This window comes from Apteryx rowi, unplaced genomic scaffold (genome assembly GCF_003343035.1).
Source record: "Apteryx rowi isolate R43461 unplaced genomic scaffold, aptRow1 scaffold_118, whole genome shotgun sequence".
Taxonomy (NCBI): domain Eukaryota; kingdom Metazoa; phylum Chordata; class Aves; order Apterygiformes; family Apterygidae; genus Apteryx; species Apteryx rowi.
In genome coordinates this window covers 1315287-1338635 of record NW_020447397.1, presented here as the reverse complement: position 1 = coordinate 1338635, position 23349 = coordinate 1315287, and the positions used below count along the sequence as shown (strand labels likewise).

Genomic DNA, 23349 nt, shown 5'->3' with positions numbered 1-23349 from the left:
GGGGTAGTCACAGCAGCAAAGAGCTCCAGATACCTCCATTTCTGCGAAAGCGCTGGACATTGGACAGTCCTGGCTAAGTGGTCTGACAAAGTCCAGGCACAATGGAACCGCACACCACTTGCACAGTCAGAGCAAGCAAGACCCTTCTGGTTATATTGCTTTATAGAGTAGATGTGCGGCCATAAAGGCTTCATGAATTCATCCAGGAAACAGATGCACTATTGGCATATAACCCTCTGCAAGGACAACGACAAAAGCAGATCAAAGCTACTCAGCCATGCTTTTCCCCCTAATTATTTCTTAGAAAATGATACTTTACCCCCATGTTAGTCACTGCAACCTACTACAGCATATCAACAGCTGTTATCATCTGAAGCCATAATGAAAGGTTTGGAGCTATGCGATAACAGGCCATGCTGCAGCTGTAATGACATGGTGCAGAAGTCAATGAAATTTATCAGAACAGAGTACCGGGTTCATWCATTTTATTTGTTTCTTGTCAGCATCTATGGTCCCTCTGTCGGCACTGAATGATTTGCTTATAACCTTTGCTTTTGTTAGTGTTTTATTGCCTCTCAGCAGTTATGGCAAAACATCTAGCTCACTTTATAGAAGAAAAAACCCAAACGCCAGTCTGTTTAGATAGATTTACGGAGCAAGGTTTGATCTATAATGACATTGCACAATTTTTCCATCCTATTTCCTGAAACTTTGCAACAACTAGAAGAGTCTTGCCAAATTGCTCTGCCTTCCTCGCTGGGTTGGACATTCTCTCCATTTATCTTTCAGTACACATCATCTACCAAGAAGCATGTCTGTTAGAAGCCTCATATCCGACTGCCGTCTCCTCCTCCAGAATCAAATGAGAAAGACCTTTAGGGGAACAAAACAGTGATGACACTAACTTCAGGTTTCTCACAGAGGATAAAATATAATTATATGAATTAGGAATGAGAGAAAACTGTCAAGGACAAAATGAGTAAGAATAGCTTCACATATTGATTAAACTGATTTTTCCACGACCAAACTTTAGAAACTAAATGCAGATTAACACGTGACATTTTCATCTAGCCACCCAAGTCTTCCTTGGAAAACAGACATACATTTAGCTTAAAAAACAGATTACAAGCTGAATAGTAATAATAAATAAGTCAGGCATACTGGGTAAAAGCTATATTGTCTTGTAAGACAACAATCAATTTTTATTCTGTCCTGCAAGAAAAATACATAGTAGAGAAGCTCTTAGTAATTCATTTACAGAAAGGGACTGTGCATATATGGAAAGCACCAAAGATAGGCAAAACTGTTGAAAGAGCAGTGTCACTGCATATGCACATCCTTACCAGGAGGTAGGAACACAAAACACTCTGAATATTTGAATAAATATTGGGGGTGTCTGGGATGGAGACTTCTACCCACAAAGCAAACTGTGCTTCAAACCCTAAATGAAGGCTGAAGGAGTAAGCACAGTTGCTGTAACACCTCTGGACTCCAACAACACATATCTGGGCTCAAGAGCTGAGGACTTTCACCAAGAAAACTCAGTCTCTGACCAAAAAATGCTTAAAATTATGTACTTATCAAACCTTCTGATTTCTAGTGTTGCAGCATGAGGAGGAAAACATAGTATTAAATCAGGCAGGACCCAAATCCAGGCAGTGCAACATCACTCAGATCCCAGTTTTCTGATACTCTCTGCATATGTGCTACACTGCTAAGGCAGCTCTTTCTCCTAAAATCACTGGACCACACGCATGAGTCAGAATAGCCACCTCTTCAGCCCAACTCCCCTCTAACCAACACAGATGCAAACCAGCAGCAAATCAGATGGTTGTGCACAAGAGGAACCATTGAAATAGTACCGTGGCCTGGGCTGCCTGAACACTATTCCCCCGCTACTCTGCAGGTCAGAAAGAAAGAAAAACTCTCAAACTGGATTTTGTTTATAGAGTGCTAGCTGGAACCACATTGACCAAACCAAATGTCATGCTTATAATCAAAGAGAAAGCTAGGGCATAACTGTACAAGAGGATAATTGCTATAACACACTCCTCCTTGCTAATTCTGACGATTAAGTAGGCGATTATCATCTGTACACCACATTCCCTTTTTTACCCAATTTTTTTCTGTTCCTCTCTCTCTCTCTTTCTCTCTCTTCTACTGCAACATCCTCTGAATGTCTCGTGAAAAAAAAAGTGTATTCTCCACAATAGGTAGGCAGGACACTGAATTCTGGTCAGAGCAGCTCACTGCAGCTGTTAGACTACTGAAAGCGCAGCTGCAACTTGTAAAGTGAAAGTGCAGCGGTAAACAACACATACACTGCCTTCTTGCTCTAGTTCCTTTGGCTACATCAGCTGCAGACTCAGAGATTTAAATCAAATTCATCTCCATCCCATATCAAAGCCTTTCATCAGGATTTCTCCCTAAAACCCAGTTATCGCTATTGTCAGCACCTTTTGTGATGGAAGAAGACAAGGTCACTACTTTAGTGCAGGTCTCATAGCCTGTGCAGGCTTTACTTGGAGACACCTGTTGCAAAACATTTCATGCAGCCAAAATTAACACATTGTTCTGTCTGCTCTTATCCCTTCATCATGCATATTCTGCCTCTTTTCTCTCTGTAAGGAGGCCATACTGTTCACTTATCTATAGGCAGTCTCCTGTTGGCTGAAACCATCTTTACCTTCCAAGAGAGAGTGTGCTCACTCAACTGCTCTTAAAGCCACTTCCCACCCCACCCCCTTGCCGTTTTCAGTCCTCCTGAGCCAGCCTGACATGTTCCCACTTGGGAGGCAGAAATCCATACCTGTCAAGATAATTAGTGCCCTTAAATTCCCACTTCTAAAATTCCCTTGCATGAGAAGCAGCAGAAGGGGCAGCAGCTGGGCTTCAATATCTTACTTGTATTGACTCAACAAGAGAGAGAGGAGGAACTTTTCAAATGCTCTTTCCCCCAGCAATGACAATTTGCAGCTAGCAGCTCCAGCTCCCTGTGATACAAGTGCTAAATGTACAAGTAACACAACAAGCACCTAGGCTGTAAGTTTACCCTGTGCTCACACATGCACAATACTATAACATACAGTTATTGTATCTCCAATTCATTACAAAATTACATTGGTTTTATAAGAATAGCAGCTCTTTTCTCATGGCATTTTGCATTCTGTTCTCGAATATTTTTTTTCTTTCATTTTCTAATACAGCAGGAAATGACTATACAATGAAATTCTACAGATAAAATACTGCTTTTACTGTTTTTATATAAATACTTTTATAAAATACTGTTTATAAATTTTTTTAAACAAGTAGTGCTTAAGAAGCACAATTAAACAACACTTCTGACTTCATTTTTAACCTYACACAATCACACCATCATACAGTGAGCTAACAACTAAATATTTATTTTACCTATATGAATAGTTTAAATTGTAGATAGTCTGATTGCCCTTAAAATCTGAGCTATATTTTATTTCTGCTACAGATATGCACATTAAAGATGCCAGTAAATCAAACCTTTAAAAAAAAAAAAAATGCTTGCACTATCCACTGTCAAGTTTCTCTGCATGTAAAAACATTTAAAAATTAAAGAATGAAATACTGTAATAAATGGTTGCTTTAAAAATAAATGATAGATTTAGAGAACGAAAGAGAAGGAGCGTGTCTTTCCACCTTCTACTTTTTAGGGGAAAGTGCAGATCATTTTTTTCTTTGCCTTTTTTTTTTTTTTTTTTAAAAGAGATCTGAAGCAGTAAAACCCTCATGCTAGCCCAAGCAACAACAGGTCTGAAAGAGCAAGGCCTGTCCAGAGCTGATGCATGGCACAGCACGGCCCTGCCACCAAGAGGACCAAAGCCAGGACATTCCAGGCCAAAGCCATGTCTTTCCATGGACATTGCAGATGCTTGGAGCCCCAGGCAAAGCCATGCAACCTCTTCTGCTTGCTTCAGCAACAAGAGCAGAAAGGTCCTGGGGGGCTCCATGCACTACTTATCCMCCTTTGCATTCCCTTCATCTCACTCAGTACTTCATGCACAAAACTGCCACTTGACAGTGCTAGTAGAGAAAATGGTCCTCTACTCTTCTGGGAAACTTGGATCGATGGAGCCTGGGCGGCAGGCACCAAATTGCCCACCTATGTGCTTGCAGGGCGCTACCCACGCTGTCGAGGGAGTGAGGGCCAGGAGAATACGTCCTCGGGGATGCACCATCAACAGTCAGAGAGTCTCCAAACAGGAATAGTCTAAGTAATCCGTATGCTTTATACAGTCTTTTATTATCCACAGTTTGTGATTCATTTCCTTCATCTCTGATTTACACGCAGAACACTAGAGTCTCTGAATTGGCAGGATGCCACCTTGCCGACATTAGTCTTCTCTCCAGAAACCACATGGAGCTGTTGGAGGAAGCATTACTAAGTGCACTTTTGTTTATGACTAGCTTCATCAGAATTAGCCAATTTACACATGCAATCAATTTACAGCCTACAAATAACAGCGACACAGCAGGCATCGTGATACAGTAAACCGATACTCCAATGACTGCCTGTAGAAAGGGCAAAGACTGATGGCGAGAGCACTTGTGAGAACATGATATGAAGAAAGACTAAAAATAGAGAAGCATATTTAAGTTTTTTTCCACTGTTTAACATTGCTGAGTAAGGTGATCATGATAGACTTCCCCATACGTTTTCCACAGTTAGGGGCCTACAAATTACTATGCCTACAAAGCATAATATAAACTTAACTTTCACCTGCAGGGGGAAAAAAAGTATTTTTCTCATGTAGTTATTTCCAAATAAGTGACAGATTTTCTATAACCAACATGACCCACCTATCTTATAGATGTTAAAATACTGCCCCATTTATAGACTGTAAAACAGATTCTAAGGACTGGAAGTAGTGACCTCTGGTAGGTCCCCCCTTGGCTTCATCCACATGCATGGAAAGCCACAGGGGGAGTATGTGTCAGCCAAAATTAGCAATTCCTAAGTCCTAACACTATGCCTACACCTCTAAAACACATTCTTTCTTTGTTTTAAACTGTCTTTGAACAGTTGTGCCTATGCAGAGCATAAGCACACACAAGGCAGTATATAAAGTCAGCAGGGCACATCAATGCCTAAAAGAAAAGTGTAGGGCACATCAATGTCAACAACAACGATCACAAGATCATGTTGCAGGACCTCAAGTTTTCAGAGCAGAGTTAGTCCCAAGAATTTCACTGAAGAATTTGACTGGAAAACTCAGCAAGTGTGAGGCCTCCTGAACACTCCCCTGGCTACTGGCCTTACATTATCTGTGGGGACCTTGGGACAGGACAACAGATCGGCCACTGTGCATGGTGGGGGCAGCAGTATTGCTTTCTGCAGCCTGGGGCCCCCCACTCATTACTTGCCGTGTCCGTAGTCTGAGCCTCCAAAGCTGGCTCCGTGCCCCGCTCTCCCTGGCCCCAACATCAGCAGATGCCGCAGTCAGCTTCCAGGGGCACAACTGCAACAGCAGCCTGCAGCTCCCTTCCGGGGCAGGCGGCAGGAGGCTCGCACCCTACGAGGACTACCCCACCGGTCTGGAGGGTTGTGTCTTTTCTTTGTGTCCAGTGCCCTTTCTTCTTTTTGAGTCATCTCTGTCTCATGACACATTTTAGAAGGAATGCTCCTTTTATTAAGCTCTCTAGAGGGTCAAAAAACCTGGCACCAGCTGATCCAGTGAATTGCCAGCCTGCTTGGATGAACAGCTTTTGTGGATTTTGCAGAATTCACTAATTTTTACTTGGATGAAAGACAAGCAAGGTTTAATAATATTCCCTTGTTCATCTGCTATCACCACCTTTGGGAATCTCCTGCTAAARTTTCCATCCTGAAAAGACATCCTGGAAGACAGACCACCAATTAAATCAAGTTGTAATTTGACACAGAGATGCATTAAAAGCACCCATAATCTGAAACTGGGATTCACAGATTGTACACAGACAAGTTCCCTAAATTGTCCATCATCTATAAAGACGATACGGGCAAATCATTGGGAACAGAAGTTCACACATAACCCCATTTATATGCTTCAGCACACTGACTTAATGAAGTTGTAACCCACTGATTAAAACCACGTTCCATGTCTATCATCAGACATGAGCCAGCACCAACTGACAAACCACAGCTACAGGAATTTTGCCCCGAAACTGGCACTCAGAATTGTTACTGAAGAAGGCGTGTTGAGAGATAAATTCAGAAAGTAGGATGGAGATCATGGGACAATATGCTATCAGTAGCTTACTGACATTTCACTGAAGAGCTATGTGAGGCCACCATCTGACTGACCTCCTAAAGATAAGAGAAAACACAAAACAAATAAGCCACAATAATGTTTTTATTTGCTGTCTTCATTAAACAGCAATTAGGATGTCAAATAGTTTGTGGTCGCTGGGCATAGGAAGTAAGCACTCTACAGATTTCTAAATCTAAGGTTTCAACTGAGTATCAGTAGGAATCATCATCATCATCATCATTCAATAGCCTTGAGATTAAAAAAAAAAAAAAAAAAGCTAAAAATGTGTAACAATGATAAGTTCTACAAAAACTTGAAGTTCTTCAGGGCACATACAGATTAATTCTCGCAAGGGGGTCTCAGCTGGTCTGATTACAAACTTTTATACCACAGTCAAACAAAGCACAGAGAACTAAGTCTTTGAATATGTGGGTCATCCAGGAAAAGAACCTGAGTCTTGTGCTTGCAAACCTTTGCCCTGTCAAATAAACTTGCCCCAACTTATAAAGCAATGAAAGTTAACATCTTTAAAGGAAATCTTAATACACTTACATGTTCAATGAGACATTCCAGAAGAGAAATATTTATTTTAAAACAGAAGAAGGGAAACTGAAACAATCTGTTTTGCAAAGAATAAAAATGCAAACACAGCATAATGGAGAAAATCTGCACGCATCCTAAACACATATATATTTTAACCTTACTAACCATATGATTCCCAGAAACTTATGAATGGATATTATTAATATATGAACAACAATAAAATGGAAGGTTATAGCAGTGGGTGGTTTCAAAAAGAAATTTAAGTAGTGTCTTATTTGCAAAATGGTCTTCTCATGAAATCACAAAAATAGCAGCTACCTTCACACCTTAATCCCTGGGAGTGGTGAGGGGGGGAAAGAGGGAGAGACTGCTGTCTGTTTTTTTTAAGTTTTCAGGTTTAAAGGGTATGGATCACTAGAAGAACAGTGTTCACTGACAAGTAATATTTGATAATAATGATATAACAAATTTAAAAGTGATATTTTCATGGACTAGAAAGGAAATGACTATTACAAGCACATAGAATTCCAAAAAACATGGTTTGGTGGAGAAGTCTCAGCAGTGTGTTTTGCTTTAAGCAATCACTTCCAAGTTTTGAAATTTCTTCACAGAAATCTCAATCATTCTGCAAAGGTGCATCATCTTATTAAAACCTTTAAATATTTACTGAAAGTTTTGCAGCATAAGCCTGTACTTCCTTTCCCTCGCTCCTCAGCTCCCATACCTCCTCCTCCCAGTTTTGCTATCCACTTTCTATAAACTTACTTTCCCAGAGATGCCACACTGCACTTTGGAGCTACTCATCAGCTGCCAGGGAGCAAATCAAAGCCAGAGAGCAGAGGTTAACAGATCTATCTTTTGTTACTTTCTAAATTACAAAGGGGCTGTATATACCCCACTAAAGGGTAACACAACCTCATGCTCCAGTCTCAGTTCAGTTACAGGAGCAAAGTTTCACTCTCAGAATCCCTTGTGTACCACGAGCACTCTTCAGTGGTGTGTCCCATATTTAACTATCTTTTTCTCCTTACCTTCCCCCTCCAAAAAGAAAAGAATAAAGTTCTCCAGAACCAAAGATTAACTTTTGCCCTTTTATCTACATTCATTTGCATTTAGAAAGCATTTAGGAGGCTGCAAACAGACAGCACGGTTATCCAACAGTGCAAGAAAAGCGAGTACAATAGAAGTTGCAGTTGGTCTTTTCAGCAATTCTACAGTTCACTGGAACAGCAGCAGCTACCCCTGACACTTATCTTCCACTGAAGCTTAAAAAAAAGAAAAGATTAACTGTGCGTTTGTAGACACCTCATTTATAACAGCAGTATAACTCACTCTTCCATGCTGTCCAAACACAGTGTTTGTTTTAAGGTCAGGTTTAAATTATGATTATATATTTGTATTGCCACAGTGAATGCAGTCCCAGTCATATATTGAAGCTCTGCAATCACATGACAAAGAGATAGTACCTGTCCCAACAAGTTGCTACAGTCTAGGTATAAAATAAGATATGACAACTGGATACAAAGTACAGGTAAAGAAACACAAAGTAATGATATTTTATTCAGTGTCTTTCAAATACTCAGCAACATGCTGAATAAAGGACATTTATGAATTTTACTAACAGAAATAAGACTGAGTAGTAATAATGCATATAAGAAACAAAAACATGCATCAATATATTTAATCATGGCTTTACAGATTTCATATGAGGTTAGTTTACAAACAGCTCCCTGTTCATGCCATAATGTACACCAGTTCCTTTTCACCACGTAAGTGACTCGTTAGGTTATTTTTTGGTTGTTCAGAATATGAATTATTCCTACTGCACAACTGTAACACATCCCTTTCCAAAGTCCAGAACCCTTTTCTTGTGCCCAGAAAAATAGGGGCCGGGGGGGAAGGTTTTGGGGTTTGGGATTTTATAAGGGTACATACTATAGGAAGTTTAAAGCATATATAGCTGGCAAAATATTTTCATTTGGGATCTTGGAGATTGAGGAACAACTTCATCTGAAACTATCTAAGACACAAACATTAAGACACAACAGTTTGTGTAAACTTCCATCACTTTAGGTTGCTTTAGGATGTTTAATATGACTCACATCCAGGAAGCAAGAATTCCATCAGGAAAACTGAACTGTCCTATTGCCTCAGAAGAAAGAAGTCTGATCTACTTCAGCTATTCCTCAAAGGTAGCCAGAACAGCTGTTTACACCTGTTCAGTAAGATACCTAGTGTTGTTATTAGACACCTCACCTTTCAACATTCATTTTTTTCAACTGCAAATCCAAAAACAAAACAAATCACAAACRCTGACCATTGTAGTTCTCCAATACTGCTGCTTCCAAATTTCTTACAGATTTTGTGAGTGGAACATTTTCTGCTCTAATTTATACTGCTGTAACTCCGGATAAAGTCCACTAACTTCAAGAAGACCTTTAAGATTTGTACCAAGATAGTCAAACAGAATTTAGTTTCAGCTATCATATCTCAGTATTATGGGAGGGGGGGAAACACCTCAAACTTTGCTTGCTTTTAAGTCACACTTTCCATGAGCAAGTCGATGAGAATTTGACACAGCTCTTCCTCAATGAAAACACAAGCGGTGAGAAAGTTCATCAGCTCAAAAGCATACCAAATACTAATCATAGTTCTAAAAGTTATCAGTGTCATTACCCTAACATTTGTTTAGCAAGTAATTTAAATCACTCATCCAAATCTTCTAAAATCTTAAACGGATCAGTTCCTGGTCAGAAGGAACAGCATGTGAGCTAATGGAAAACTAATCTGCTTTTAACTGCCTTTTAAAGCCTTAGCAAGACAAATTTCCAAGTAAAGCTAAAAAGGGAAAGTAGCACTAGGAATCTCATTCTGAATATTATTGTTTTGCCTTAAATCTAAGCTGCTTGTCTTTCCTCCCTGTACAGGGTAGGCACTGTAGCTTGAGGTGGCCCCACAGAGGCAGAAAGCCCATTTCTAAAGCACCTCTGTTCATGAGGAAATTAACATAAACCATCTAAAAAGCAAGCATCCATCACCTGCATGCCCCCTTTTGTACTGGGGAGTTAAGACAAGCAAGTAAAGCATGTAAGCAGTCCTTGTGCAGCACAGACTCTCAAAACTGTGGTGCCTATACCTGAAGCTGAGGTACTGCCCCACAGCTCTATGGCCGCTGTTATGTACTCTGTTACTAGCTTTTGGTCTTAATGCACTCAAGAAAAATACTAACTGCGAGACCATACATTACTGCTCCTGATACTGAGTGAAATAAAAATGCTGGCAAACCAAAGAAYGCCATCATTACTGTCCGCTGATTTCAGCGGTGCCATAAAACTCAGGGTGCTTAACACAGGAGGGACCAGTACATCTTCTCATGTCGCAGTTCTCTTCTCAACAGCATTCAAGAAACTTTCCTTTGAAGCACTCTGAAATTTCTTATCTAGGAGACTCTTAAAGAAGGGCAGCTCTACTAATAACCATTTTTTTGCTGGGTGCCTGAACTTTGCATTGTGAAACAGAGGCATTCTTTCAGTTCTAATATCATTTTCACACRCAGCTTAACATCAGCAATCTAAAGGTGCCTTCCTCAGGCATACAAGTGGGAGCTACAGAAAAAAAAMCTGCAAACAGAAAGGGGAATTAAGTATAATGTGGTAGCAAACATTCTGGGATGCACTAGCTATATTGTGACTCTCAGCTTTTGAACATAAATGAATGAACCTTCTCTGAGAGTTATGCTATCCAACAGGCCAGTGCACAGGCAGCTACACTTTTACCAAAACACCACAAGAAGTGATAATAAGCACACTGCAATCTTCCAGTCTTCCAAGTTTTTTGGTTTTGTTTTGTTTTTTGTTTTTGTTTTTTTTGTTTTTGTTTTTTTGTTTTGTTTTTTGTTTTTTTTTAAACTAAGTGCCTAAAATGTAAAAAGAGGCATCCTCTAAATAAAGAGCCAGGAGGCAGGAAACCCTGAACAAGAAAGCTGAGACACTGGCTTCCTGTCAGAAGAGCTTCCCTTAATCATTCGTGGCAAATCACTATCAACTGCAAACGTCCAATATCTCCCTTTACAAGGCTTGACCCATAACTCTCTCAAGGGGTTTATAACTTTATCCGACTTTACCCACCTTGGATGAAGCTTTCCATGCCAGAAACCTGCCTCCTTGCTGAATTATTTTAGGAGATTTCAGCAAAAGCATTCCCTCAGGCCTTTTCATGAAAGAACTGAAAACATACTTCTTTTGCTCACGTTGAAAAATTTTGGTGACCTTTCCCCTGAGAAGACAAGCACCCCCAGGCTGACTAGCAGGGACATGAAACATACTCTCCTATTTCAAGGATGGGCAGTAGCAGATTGGAGCATAATGGAGACTCTGTTTCAGAGAGTATGCCTTTTGCTATCTGGGTGCAAATCTTCCCCTATTTGACTGCATTGAAAGGAAAGGTGGTGGCAGGGGAGAGAAAGAAAACCCTCATATTAGTAAATATCCAATAGAAACTTCTAGCAATGGTACTTCACATGTCTCAGCTCAGGCCTCAGTAGGTCTTAACCCGCAATTGCCATTCTTGGTTGCTACAAGTCACATCTGGTTCAGATCTGCTCCTCTGAAGCAAGAGTAGAGAACAGGCTGTTCCTGTGCCTCAGGGACCCTGAGCGGACTTTCTGCAATGTGCAGAAACAACCTGTGCAACTCCAGGGCAGGGGACACAAAAGAGTCCTCCAGAAAGATGGGAAGGAAAAAACAGGAACTAAGAGCATGATGGACATCAGAGATTGAGACTGAATGTCAGCAGAACACAGAGGACAGAAAAATTAGGAATGGTGATGAAGGAATGTTGTCAGAAGAGGAGACAAACTTAACATGAAGCTGGGGTACAGAGGGAGAACTACAATGGACCTGGCAAAAAAAACTGTGACAAGCTATTTGAGAGGCTTGAGATGGATTTGAAGCTTCCTGAAGCTCAATCTCCTTTTGCATCAAATATATGTGCAATGCACTGACAAAGTGTGTTTCATTCCCCTCTAGTTATTGGCCTATGTAGATGCCAACAGCTTTTTACTGATACTAGTTATCTCTTAGATCTAATGGCAGACGTTTATGCAGTGCATCTGAATGTTCTCAACCTGCTGRTATTGCTATAAGAGTGAATTTGATGGAACATGCTGGACAAATGTACTATAACAAGTGCATTTGCATTCTTCCTCCATTTTGCACAGGTAAGAAACAGATCTGGACATCATTTTCTAATTACAAGCATTTGTTCAAGTTGTGAATACGGGCTTCGGACTCCTACAAACCTCCAGAGCAAAACACATTTTCATTTGTTAATAAACTCAGGCAAAGCACTTTACCCAGGGGGAGAAAAAAAAAAAGTTACTTGAATAAGTGTCTCTTATTCAATTTTATACATTTTCTAAGTAAATTACAATTTAAAATAGTCAGGTTGGGTCCTGAAGAGGACAAAATCTGCAGGGTTCACCCTGATCAGTACACCTGTCAGCATGACACAAGCAGCAAGTCCAGATATCCGACTTCTCATCACAAACTTGCCCAAAACACACTTCAAGCTGCACTAATTCAATATTTTAGTTACTTTTAACAGACCACCTGATAAAAACATACCAAACAACRGAAAAGTTCACTCTCTTCTTATTATAAACCTTGCCCATGCAAGAATCACAGCAGCATTCCTCAAAACAATAATAATTCAACTATGCTTCCAGGTCACATACAAAATAGCTGCATTGGCTAGAAAAACTGCTGTTTTTAAAGCATATCCTAGGGCGGTGGGAGCCACGTAGTGTCTGTACGGCCTCCTGTCGCTCATCCTAAATCACTGAAACACTTTTCATCAATAATTTAAAGAAAACTGGAGAACCTCAGTAGGTCCCCAGTATCAGTTAAAGATCACATCAGCCATATGCAGTGAAGTCTCTTCTAACTCCGTCCAACAATTTGGTGCTGTTAAGAACAAAGACCACACAGATACTTAAAAGCCAATGGAAATCTGTGCCTTTTTAATTTATTTTAACAAGGCTAGGTCAGTAAAGTCATCGAAAAAGGTGAAATTTTATTTTTCTCCATTCACTTCATTGTCTTTTACACTGAGTATGCTAACCCTATATGTTCTACAGGCAACAGGGGCTGAAAGGACACTGCCTAAAACACTATACTGGGCTGAGTCTTAATAAATGTACTTGGGACAAGATGAATTGTATCAGGACCCTACATGCAATTTCACAGCATCTATGTTAATGAGTCATTCATGTAGCTGTGAGTTGCTGCTTTCACTTTGTAGTCAACATTACTTCCTTGATGGTGCTGCACTTTTCTACCTCGTTAGATCTCCTTGTACAGGCAATGTCACAAGGGCTTAGGTGTGTGGATGTATTAAAACAAACAAACAAACAAACAAACTGCTTGGAGATGTATCTCAGGGAAACATGCTTTGCCCAGCACTAAAGATTTAGCAAGTGGATTCATGCACATGAGTTTTGAACATCTAGTCTAGAACCTCTTGGTTCCAGACTAGAACATGTTTCAAAGTGCTGGAAAGAACACTGAGAACAGACATGTCCCTTTTATGTATGTTTTCGCTGCCTACAGAGAAGGTACCATGAGCAAATCCCCAMTCCTGGGGACAAAAAGCAATAGCAGCTGGGTGTAGGGAGCGATTAAAATAATACTTGTTCTTTCCTCCCTTTTTGATCCCATGTCATCTTCCCAGTCTTACAGCTCTCCAGTTTTTAAACTCTTTGTACTTGGGTTGCCTTGCTTTCCCCTTGCCCCCTGAAAACCCTCAGGACTATTTTTAGTTTATGTGCATAAGCCTCTGCTGTATTGTAGTATGTTGCAAAACTCCCCAGAGTGCTCTAGTTCCACTCTGTTTCATACCGCCCTCAACTTTCCAGTTCCTGGGTTTCCTCTTATTTCCTCATATTGTTTTCCCTCTAATGATTTACTCTCTCCACTTAGCACTAGTTGATTTGCTTATGCTTTCCCCCACCAGCTCCCACTCTTCAGTTCCCATACCCTTCATGGGCAGCACTCGTCCTCTGACCTTTCCCCGGCTCCCCTTTTCCCATTCTCATCTCATTTCCTAACAAGCTGCCAAAACCTGACCAATGTTTATTTAGGAAAAAAAGATAGATTGAGCTGCTTCCCTTCATCTTAATTTGGCTCTGTGCCAGTTATCTGGCTGCCAAACTAAATGGCCTCAAGTCATAGAGGCTCAGATAATCAAAATCCTCAAAGGGTGCAGCACTGCTACAAGTGCTGTGAGAAGGATGGGAAGACTCCACAGACAACAACCCTTAGTTGGGTAAATCACTGCAGCATTGCCAAGGTGACTAGTGGAGAAAGGAGTCCTGAAAAATGTATGAAAATGTATGTAACGTGTTTCCAAACACACTTCCCTCCCCTGAAAACAAACGAAGAACATGCGCAGGCTGAGATAGCTGGTTCCCTCCTGTCCTCTTCATTTGGGAAGGAGCTCCTTTGAAGCCCTTGAATCCTCAATACCTACCTAAAAGAAATCCTGCTGCCAGTCTCCTCATCTCTCAGATAGGCTGCTAGAGCCACACAAAGCTTTCAAGAGTCTTTATTTATTAGATGCAGTACATGCTTTGGCATTTCGCAGGTAAGTTCCTGAAGTTCTTTCATAACTTCAAGAGCATTTGCCTCATTTAATCCACATTTACAGTAGTGATGCTTAAAGTGTTTCTAGCAAGCAATAGTTAAGATTATGTTAATGACAGTTTCCAGTTTCTCAAGTTGTATAATCTACTGCATAGGGGAAGGAATGAGGGGTGAAGTTTTCAAAAACATGTAGGTCATGCCCAGTGAATGGTGACCATGTATACAGACTGACTTGCTTCAGTAGCATATGACAAACAGTCTTTAACACTACCAAAATGAAACTTAGGCAAAAACTGAATTTAGTGAAACAACAGCAGCTATAGAAATGAAGACATTTCTGCAGAAAGACTTCTTTGTGAGAACATTTCAGGGCCGGGGCGGGGGGGAAGGGAAGGAGGGCTGAGAGGAAATGATCACATGCATCTATGTGATCAAAATCTTAGCCTTTTCCTCCTTATTTAAGTACTATCTGGTCTGGGGTGTCAGGGTTATTAATTTTTTATTTATTTTTTTTTGGCAGCAGCTAACTTGTATGTTCTTTTGCAGACTAGCACATACAGCTACCTAAAACCATTTACACTAGATATAGCTACAGATGCACCTATCAGGAAGTCCTTCTTTGTGGGTGGTGGTAACATATGCATGTAGGTTAGGTATATAGACTATAAAGAACAACCAAAAGACTTGCTTATAGTCTTCATAAACACAAATATGACAGTGATGGGCATAGTTAAAAGTACATGAAGCAAGCAGAACAATCCACATAAGGACAAGGACACATTCCCAGTACTAAAAAGGGGTAATCAAAGATATTGTTAGGCTGGGGACTGAACTAAAACTGCACTCCACTAATAGATGCAGCAGTCACCACCCTTTCATATCAATATTAAATAGAACCTATTTCATCCTATAAGAGCCAAAACAACAGGGTTTTCCATCAAATACACAAGCCATATTCATGCTACAGGCCAAGGACTTGGAGTGAACAGACTGCAGCTGTCAGTTTGTATGAAAGGGAGAAAGAAAAAGGCAAGAAAGGACTTGCAAGACTAGGATTTGGGGGGAAAAAAGTCTAAGAGGGAGACCCTTCAGATGAAGCATTAGAAGGGATGTGGAACTACAAGCAAAGAAGTTGTCTCCTGTTTGCTTCTTGCTATATTCCAGGAAACAGAGTATTGTACATTCTTTGTAAATAAACAGTACTGCAAAGAGTTCACCCCTCTTTGTTCACCACCACTACCATCAACTGTAAGATGTTTTTATCTATTACTTCTTCATGAAGAAGTAGTAACAGCTCAGATTTATCTAACCAAATAAAAACTACAAAAGAACAAAGATTTTACTCATGCTAATTTATAAGACCTTTGGGTTTACCCACAAATGCCAATTCCATTGTCAAGTCCATCTGTCTTGCTGTAAAATCAGAAATGATATAGAAAGAGATACCCCATTCTAATCAAGAATCCTACCTTCACGATGCTTTTGAGATCCTGCACATACATCCTCTCTGTCTCCAAAATCTCTTGGACAACTCTGTCTACGTAGAGGAGCTTGGGACTGGTAGGCTCTGTGGCCAGGGACATTGCACAGTTTTTGCCCGCTCCTTTCGGTTCTGCTTTCCTTGGCATACTTAGCCTTTTTTCCAGACTTTCCTCAGTCTTCTGTTGCTCTGCAGGGGTGTTCTTGCGTGGCTTGTTGCTGGAAAATCGTCTGGCTGGGACTAGTTCTAGCTTGATGGCACCCGTTTCTTTATCTTGGTTAAACAAGCCCAAATGGCTGTTTGAAACTAAGGTCGTTCTGCTTCCAAAGGAACAGTGGCTGTCCCTGGAGGAAGCAGAGGAGGAAGTGGAGCTAAAGCTGACGGGACGGTCGCTATCTGACAGTTCCATGGTTTTTCTTTCACAGTAGCGGAAAGGTCTGTTCTCCTTGTGCAAATCTTCCCCTTTTGTCTTGGAGTCAAGGGCCTCTGTCACAGCCGGTAAAACATCAAGAGGCAAATGGAAGCTATCTAAAAAAATAAACATGGAGAAGTGGTTTCACTGTTGTTACTCCACATAACAGAAAAGTTGACAACAGACATTTTCAAAGCTTAGCATATGGATATAATATATAGCGACTTACAAAAGATACCCAGAACAACATGGCTTTGGCTATGGCGGCTCTAATGCTTTTCAGCTGGTGGGGACCCCTCCACCRGGGGCTACTACCTAGGCACAGCATACTGCCTGCTCACATACATGCCACTGGCATACGCGTCTCGTTCCAGGGTGCTGTGGTGCTGGTCTTGATACTAGCGTGTGCACAGCACAGGAGAGAAGTAAGACTCAAAGATTTTTCCTAGAGTTAAAAAAATTCTGGTGGGAATCCCTGCTATCTCCAAGCTGAGAGCTGACCCTGGTTTGGGAGGTTTGAAGGTCTAAAGAATTGTGTTTGTGATATGCAACAGTATCATTTTCAGTGTTGCAGGCCAACATGGTCAAACAGAAACTAAAAGCACCTATCCATTACCAGCTTGTGGTGGCTCATACAACAACAGAACTAGTCTGAAGTTGCACTCAGTTCAGAACCATAATCAGAATGATTTCGCAGTAAAAAAAGTGTGGCTTCTGAAAAAAAAAATTCACACAGGAAATAATACTGCCAAATAATTCAGTTTTCTACTGGGAAAATAAGTTGTTCTGAATCTGTTCAGCCCAAGCCAGAATATTACCCCTTGCGGAGCTGGCCCAAAGCTATTTTTCAAATCAGTACAACAAAATAAGATGCCTTTCTTCCTGTCAGCATATCAAATCTACTTTCTTTTTACTGACCAAATGACCTGAAAAAACAGTATTCAAGATGCAAGGCAGATTTATCCCTAGCCAATTTTTGTATGATGCACCATAAGAATTTGTAAGCCAGTTGCACCAGAGGTAAATTGAATTTAATGAAGGTTTTGTTTCAGTAAGTAGTGTCAACCCAGAATTTCTCATCCCAAACTCAAAAAAGTTCAGAGTGTCTATTCTGTAAAAAATATAAAGTTGTGACAATTTTTCCATGAAAAGAAACATTAAACCTACCTATAGAACAGTAGCTCAGCCCCCCGCCCTTTTTTTTTTTTTAAACTCAAGTGACAACTTCATTTTTTCAAAAACCACATTGGCAATCAGCATTCTAGATGGCAGTTTCAGTTAGAAAACCGTAAAGCCAGTAAGGCTGCAAATTAAACCCACCCACCATTTAAGATGGCCATTCTTAAACTAAAGCAGATTGGTTATGTAATTACAAGGAAAAAAACTTCCATGACACTGCTGCTGTTGTACTTGGTCTGTGGACAGGAAGAAATTCATTCAAACCAGAATGCCAGTCTCTGATCTTTCAAAAATCAAACATTTATTTAAAAATAAAAAACCCCAATCCAAAAACAAACAAAAAAGCCAGAAAAGAATGTTTGATTTATTTGGCCTTCTGAATGCATAAGATTTTATTTGTACATGGGTAATTAATACTATCATTACATGATGATGGTATTAGCTTTCTCTTAAGGAAAAATTGCCTTCAAGGCAACACACGGAATTAACATACAGACTAGAGATTAATTTGTTTGTTACACGGGTCACAATTTGGCCATTAGATTAAAACCTGATTTCACACACACACACACACACACACACACCCTGGTTTTATCTTAAACTTAAAGTCTTAAAATCTATGGCCTTTCTGTATGTCATATCCTTCTTCTTTTTTTTTTTTTTTTTTTCAGGGTAGAATCATGGTTTTGTACCTTTCTTGAATAAACTGAAATAAACTCCAAAACAAAGTATAAAGCAAAAAAATCATATAGATATTTAAAACTGAGAAAGCAGTGAAGTTTCTCATTTCAAAATGGGTACAGACAAAGATGTTTGCCTTCCTGTTGCTTGTGATAAGAAAGTACGCATTTTTGATAAGGAAGAATGTATTTTTGTTATCAGCTTTGGATCATTTTTCAAGTTCAGTTAGAAAGCCCAGGATAGCTGTGCAGATGTAAACCCCCTTGAAAAATGCACAGGATAAACAAGATAACAGGAATACTCTTCCGCTAACTAGCTCCAAAATATTTTACTAAAATTACATGACAAAGAAACACCTGATTAGCCATGTTTAGTGGGAAAATAAAGGGTTCTTGTTACATTCCATTACTCCATACTCTTTTTTTCCTGTTTCACTGATACGTTGTCTGCATTTCAGATAACCTGAAGGTATTAATATGTAATATTTGCTTCACAAACATTGTGAGGCTCATTAATACAAAAAACAAACAAAACAGTTCAGGTCACTGAAATTGAATATTTTTTCATACAACATACTCGTAGCCAGAAGCTATAGGTGCATTTTAACATGTTAAAAAAAAAAAATCCACAATATTCTCTTTCCTTGCTTAATGACAATTTCTTTGCCTATTAAAAACACAAGGATCAGTTTTGACAGTTAAGATGTGCTAGCTCTTAAAAGCCTATATTCTCATGTCCTTGGCAAACCCCAGGGCACCTGGTAGGCAAGGGTAACTGCATGCCATAAACATTTGACTCAGATTCCTCCATTTTCATACAAATCACTATTCCCATGCTTCTATATAAATTACACCAAGCAAACTATTTTGTACTCAAAAATTTTGGTCTGTTTTGTCCTCATAGCTTCATCCTGACTACTTCCCTCAAAATTACGTTTTATTTAAATTAATTCTTATCACTTTTGCAGGCAAGTGCAAATTGGCCATTTGGCTTCTCTGAAAAGATTTTTTTTGCTAAAATTCTGCCCATTATGTGTGTGATCAGTGAAATGCGTGTCTCAAAGCTCCCACAGACACTGTTCAAAGCTTGACACTCCTGCAGCCTCAGCACCAGAGCTGCAAATCTCTGCCAGGCTGCTCGAAACTGATCTCGGTTTCACAGAAACCGTTTGGGAACCTCAGCAGAAAGGCACGACAAACCTGACCGGGGATTTCGGTGTGACACAAAACCAGGAAACAGATTACTTTCCTCAGCTTTCAAGTTCTATAATAAACACTTGGCATCCTGCTAGTTTAAGTCTGAGCTTTGGGACAAGCCCTGGCTCTGTCTGTCCCTGAATCTGTTTGATCTACAGGTAACTGTTGCAAACCCTAAGCCCTCCCCAGTAACACAGGATGGGAAAATCTTCCAAGAGTTTTCCACTTTTCCTTCAGGAAACCCCTCTGGGACAAGGCAGCACTAGCTCTGCTGCYGGATATTAGATGATTTCTCCAAAGTCCAAGTCCATCAGAAAAGGCAGAAACTGAACCCCCTTCATTGCCACAGTCACTTTCCCATCCTTCTTTTTCGTCATAGGCTCTGGTACAGTCTTACTGTAAAATAGCCTCTTCTGTCAACTGCCTAAATTTTGTACCTATTGACTGGTGAAAATTCCACAAATAAATAGATGAGGGGGAAAGGAGAGGGGAAACAACCACCCGAAAGATTGGTCTCCACGTGCCATAATTGAAATGGCTGCCTTTTCCTGGTGGCGCCTTTGAAAACATCGTGACCTCTTATGAGTGTCTGTCTTTGGTACGAACCTCTCATTGTAAGAGGCAAATTCACTTGGGTACCTTGAGGGACTGATTTATAAGGATCTACCTCCCTCCCCTTCACCCCCCACCCCAATTTCAGCAGTATCACCAGGAGCTAGGTAGATTTATCTTTAAAAAAGAAAAAAAAAAATCAGGCTGTAAACAGTTTGTGTAATTCTAGGTGTCATCAGATCTTCTGAGAAGTACATACTTTGGGTAAGTCTTTTACTCCCTGACCCACATCTGGCCTGGTTCACTACTTATTTTATTAGACGTTCTTTTGTTTGCAGAACCTTTTCAGTAACGAAGCAAAATAACATTGAGAACTTTTATGAGYTGTGAATAACGGTATTTAACTTGCTCTGGGAAAAAAAAAAAGATCTTAAATTTGCATACTTCAATTAAGGCATAACAGTAATCACTTGTTAGTTCAGCACTGAAAGGAGGATAATTACATATTTGTCTGTACTTGCAAGGAAACGTGCTCCCCGAACAAGGTCACTTCTKGTTTGTGCCTTTGCATGAATTCAGTTAGCCTCCCCCATCCCCTGCAGACCTCCCTGCCTCCTTCTGCCCCCCCTCCCCACGACAYAACCCCGCACAACAGGAGACTCCAGCAGAAATAACAACGTGTGCCTGCTCTGCAGTGGTGCAAGGGCAAGAAATACCTGCATTCCACCCCAACTGGCAACTGCAATATTAGTTATCACATTAAAACCACATGGAAAGCAAATACCTTAGCATATCTAATGTTTTCTGCATGCATTCATCAACAATTTCCCACCAAAATGCATAAACTTCTATCATTTGCTATTCTTTAATATATAGCTCCTTCCTATAGCTATATCCATAGCAATGGTAAATGGTCTTCCATTTTCTCTATAGCTTTGGCTACTCTAAAACATAAGCATATAATAAAAGAGAAAGTGTTTTCAGTCAATTTTATTAATAGATACAAAGACCCCCAGCCCTGTCTAAATATAGGTGTTTATTTCTCCAAGTTGTTTACAGCATGTGACATTTTAATACATAATGCATGACTAAAAACTCACAATTTATATTCATAATTAGTGTTGTTGCCTTTCTTCTGGTATGAAAAAGAAGACCTAAGATGGAATCTACAAAGTCAATATTAACAGAAATTACAAGCTTCACATCCACTGAAAGTTTAGCCAAATAAAAATGATGAGACTACAAGAATTCTTTCCTTTGTTTTGAAATATGCTCACATTTCAAATAAACCAACTATGCTGTAGATACAAATAAGCAGGGCTGTTTAGAGCAATTTCTACATTTTGATATTAAATTCAATTACAGCACTGAAACTCAGAAACATAAGTGTTATACAGCTGCCTGATTGAAAAGATTAAAAAACATTCCCTACAATAATCCCAGTACAATCTTCTTAAATATACTCCCCATATCCTCTGCTTTGGATATTACTAAAGTGAAGGCCAGCAATTTTTTTATTCTTTTTTTTCCAACTAAATCTGAGCACGAACACACATCATTTCTAAAACTAACATCCTCCGTGAACAAAATCACATTAGAGAGCTACAATATTTGCAGGATTAGATCTCTGCATATTATGAATTCACTCTTAACTGACGCATACAATATCTTGCCAAGTACTTTAACTGAACTTTGAGCAACAGAAATCCCATTTATTAGCAATCTTATAACAAGGAAAAAAAAAAACCCATCAACTAGTGTGCCTCTGTCAAATCACTCTCCCCACCATGCCATATTTAAAGCAGAATAGCCTCTGTCATAACTAAGCACGCTAACGTCCGAGAGCATTATTGCAAGGGAAAATCCTCTGCGACAGTATCTCACCGCTGTGGAATGTCGCTGGCTCCTTGCACAGAGAGCGAACAAGTCCTCTCTATATTTCAAATCCTCTCAGAACAACCCACAACCTACCTGTGTAACAGAGGATAAATGCACACTCCGCCTTCAGCTGTTCCAGAATTACCTCACTGGGCACTCAGGTAAAATGAGAAGCTCTTACTAGTCTGTACAGCTCCCCCGCCAGAAATATTGCATGAGTCAGCTTTTATCTATCAAAACCCTAAACACAAAGGCTTTACAGAAACCTGATTCACAACTTTCTTACTGCCTTTTTCCCAGTGCACCGGCAGTCTTCAGCATCGCTAAGAGCCTTAAATGAAACATGACATCATTCAATTCAGGGACGGGACAATGGACATCACTGTGGGTAACTTTAAAGTGCACATTTCACTGAGCAACACCCAGTAACTTCCATTTTTCCAGGCACAGCGCTATAAAAACATCAGATAGAGCCCACACTTCCACAGCATTTCTTATGCTTTGCCCCTTGATTTGTAGACAACATAGATAAGCGTGCAAAACAAATACATCACGTGATGGTATTGTGTAATATCTGTATTTATGTTAAAAAATCCCATAAACATGCAGCACTAATTAAATAGGATCATTCTGGATCCTATGCTTCCTTCACAAAATCAGGAATACGTTTTTGCAGTGCCTTTTTTTTTTTTTTTTTTAAGGGGGAGAAGAAAGACTTTTGGAGGAAGGTGTTAAAACAAAACCATCAGATGCTCTGTGCTACATTGCAATGAAGCAAAATACAAGAAACAAACAAAAAAAAAGACCATGGGCAGGGAAAGGGAAAAAGAGAGGAGAAACAGGAGAAAAGACATGAAGAAACAGAGAAAGTGAGGAAAACAGATAAAAAGGGAAGAAAAAACAGGGTTGGGGAGGAAGAAGCAACAGCTACAAGCAGGGGAGGGGAAAAAAAAAAAAAAAAAAAAAAGAGTAACGCAGACCTTTGCTTGCTCACTCTCCGATTCTAGCTCTTCCTGCAAACCCAAAGCTTATTTTGCCTTAACTGCTTGCGAATTCTGCGGTGAAGTCCTGCTCTAGCTCACTGGGTTGGATAACAAGGAAGAAAGAGCACATGATGCCAGGCTGGCTGACTCTGCATTGACTTACCTGGGAAAATGAATACTACAAAGCCAGAAAGATGATAATTTTAAGTACATCTTAAACCAAGGCTGGATGCAGCTGCTGTGTGGATGGCAGTGGCGATGGAAAAAATGTGATAATTCAACTCTTCCAGAGTCCCAGGCTCTCAGACTGGTGCTAACTGGTGGGGAAAGTGCCCTGCAGGTGGGGGTACATCCCATCTCTGTGTTGAGAGGCAGAAGAAATCAGAGCTCCCAGCTGCTGGCACCACTTCCCAGGTGTGCTCCCACAGCTGCACGCCCAAACCGAGCCCACAGAAGGATACTCGATCTTTAAAATTGTGCTTAAAATTCACTCCCTCTCTCCCTGTATGTCACAGGGCCTCAGCTTTCTTTCAAGTTTTCCT

The 23349-nt window shown here is 40.1% G+C and overlaps 1 protein-coding gene across 4 annotated transcripts in view; it reads right to left on the bottom strand.

Moving 5' to 3' along the window:
• Positions 1-23349, bottom strand: part of PLEKHG1 (pleckstrin homology and RhoGEF domain containing G1) — a 104481-nt gene that overhangs the window by 38367 nt on the left and 42765 nt on the right. For 3 of the 4 annotated variants that reach the window (XM_026083762.1, XM_026083771.1, XM_026083790.1), the window contains exon 1: positions 15916-16335. In XM_026083762.1, coding sequence (XP_025939547.1) covers positions 15916-16335 — 420 coding nt within the window. Of the gene's footprint in view, positions 1-15915; positions 16455-23349 lie in introns of those variants that run through there. The other variant, XM_026083779.1, reaches the window with a different exon arrangement.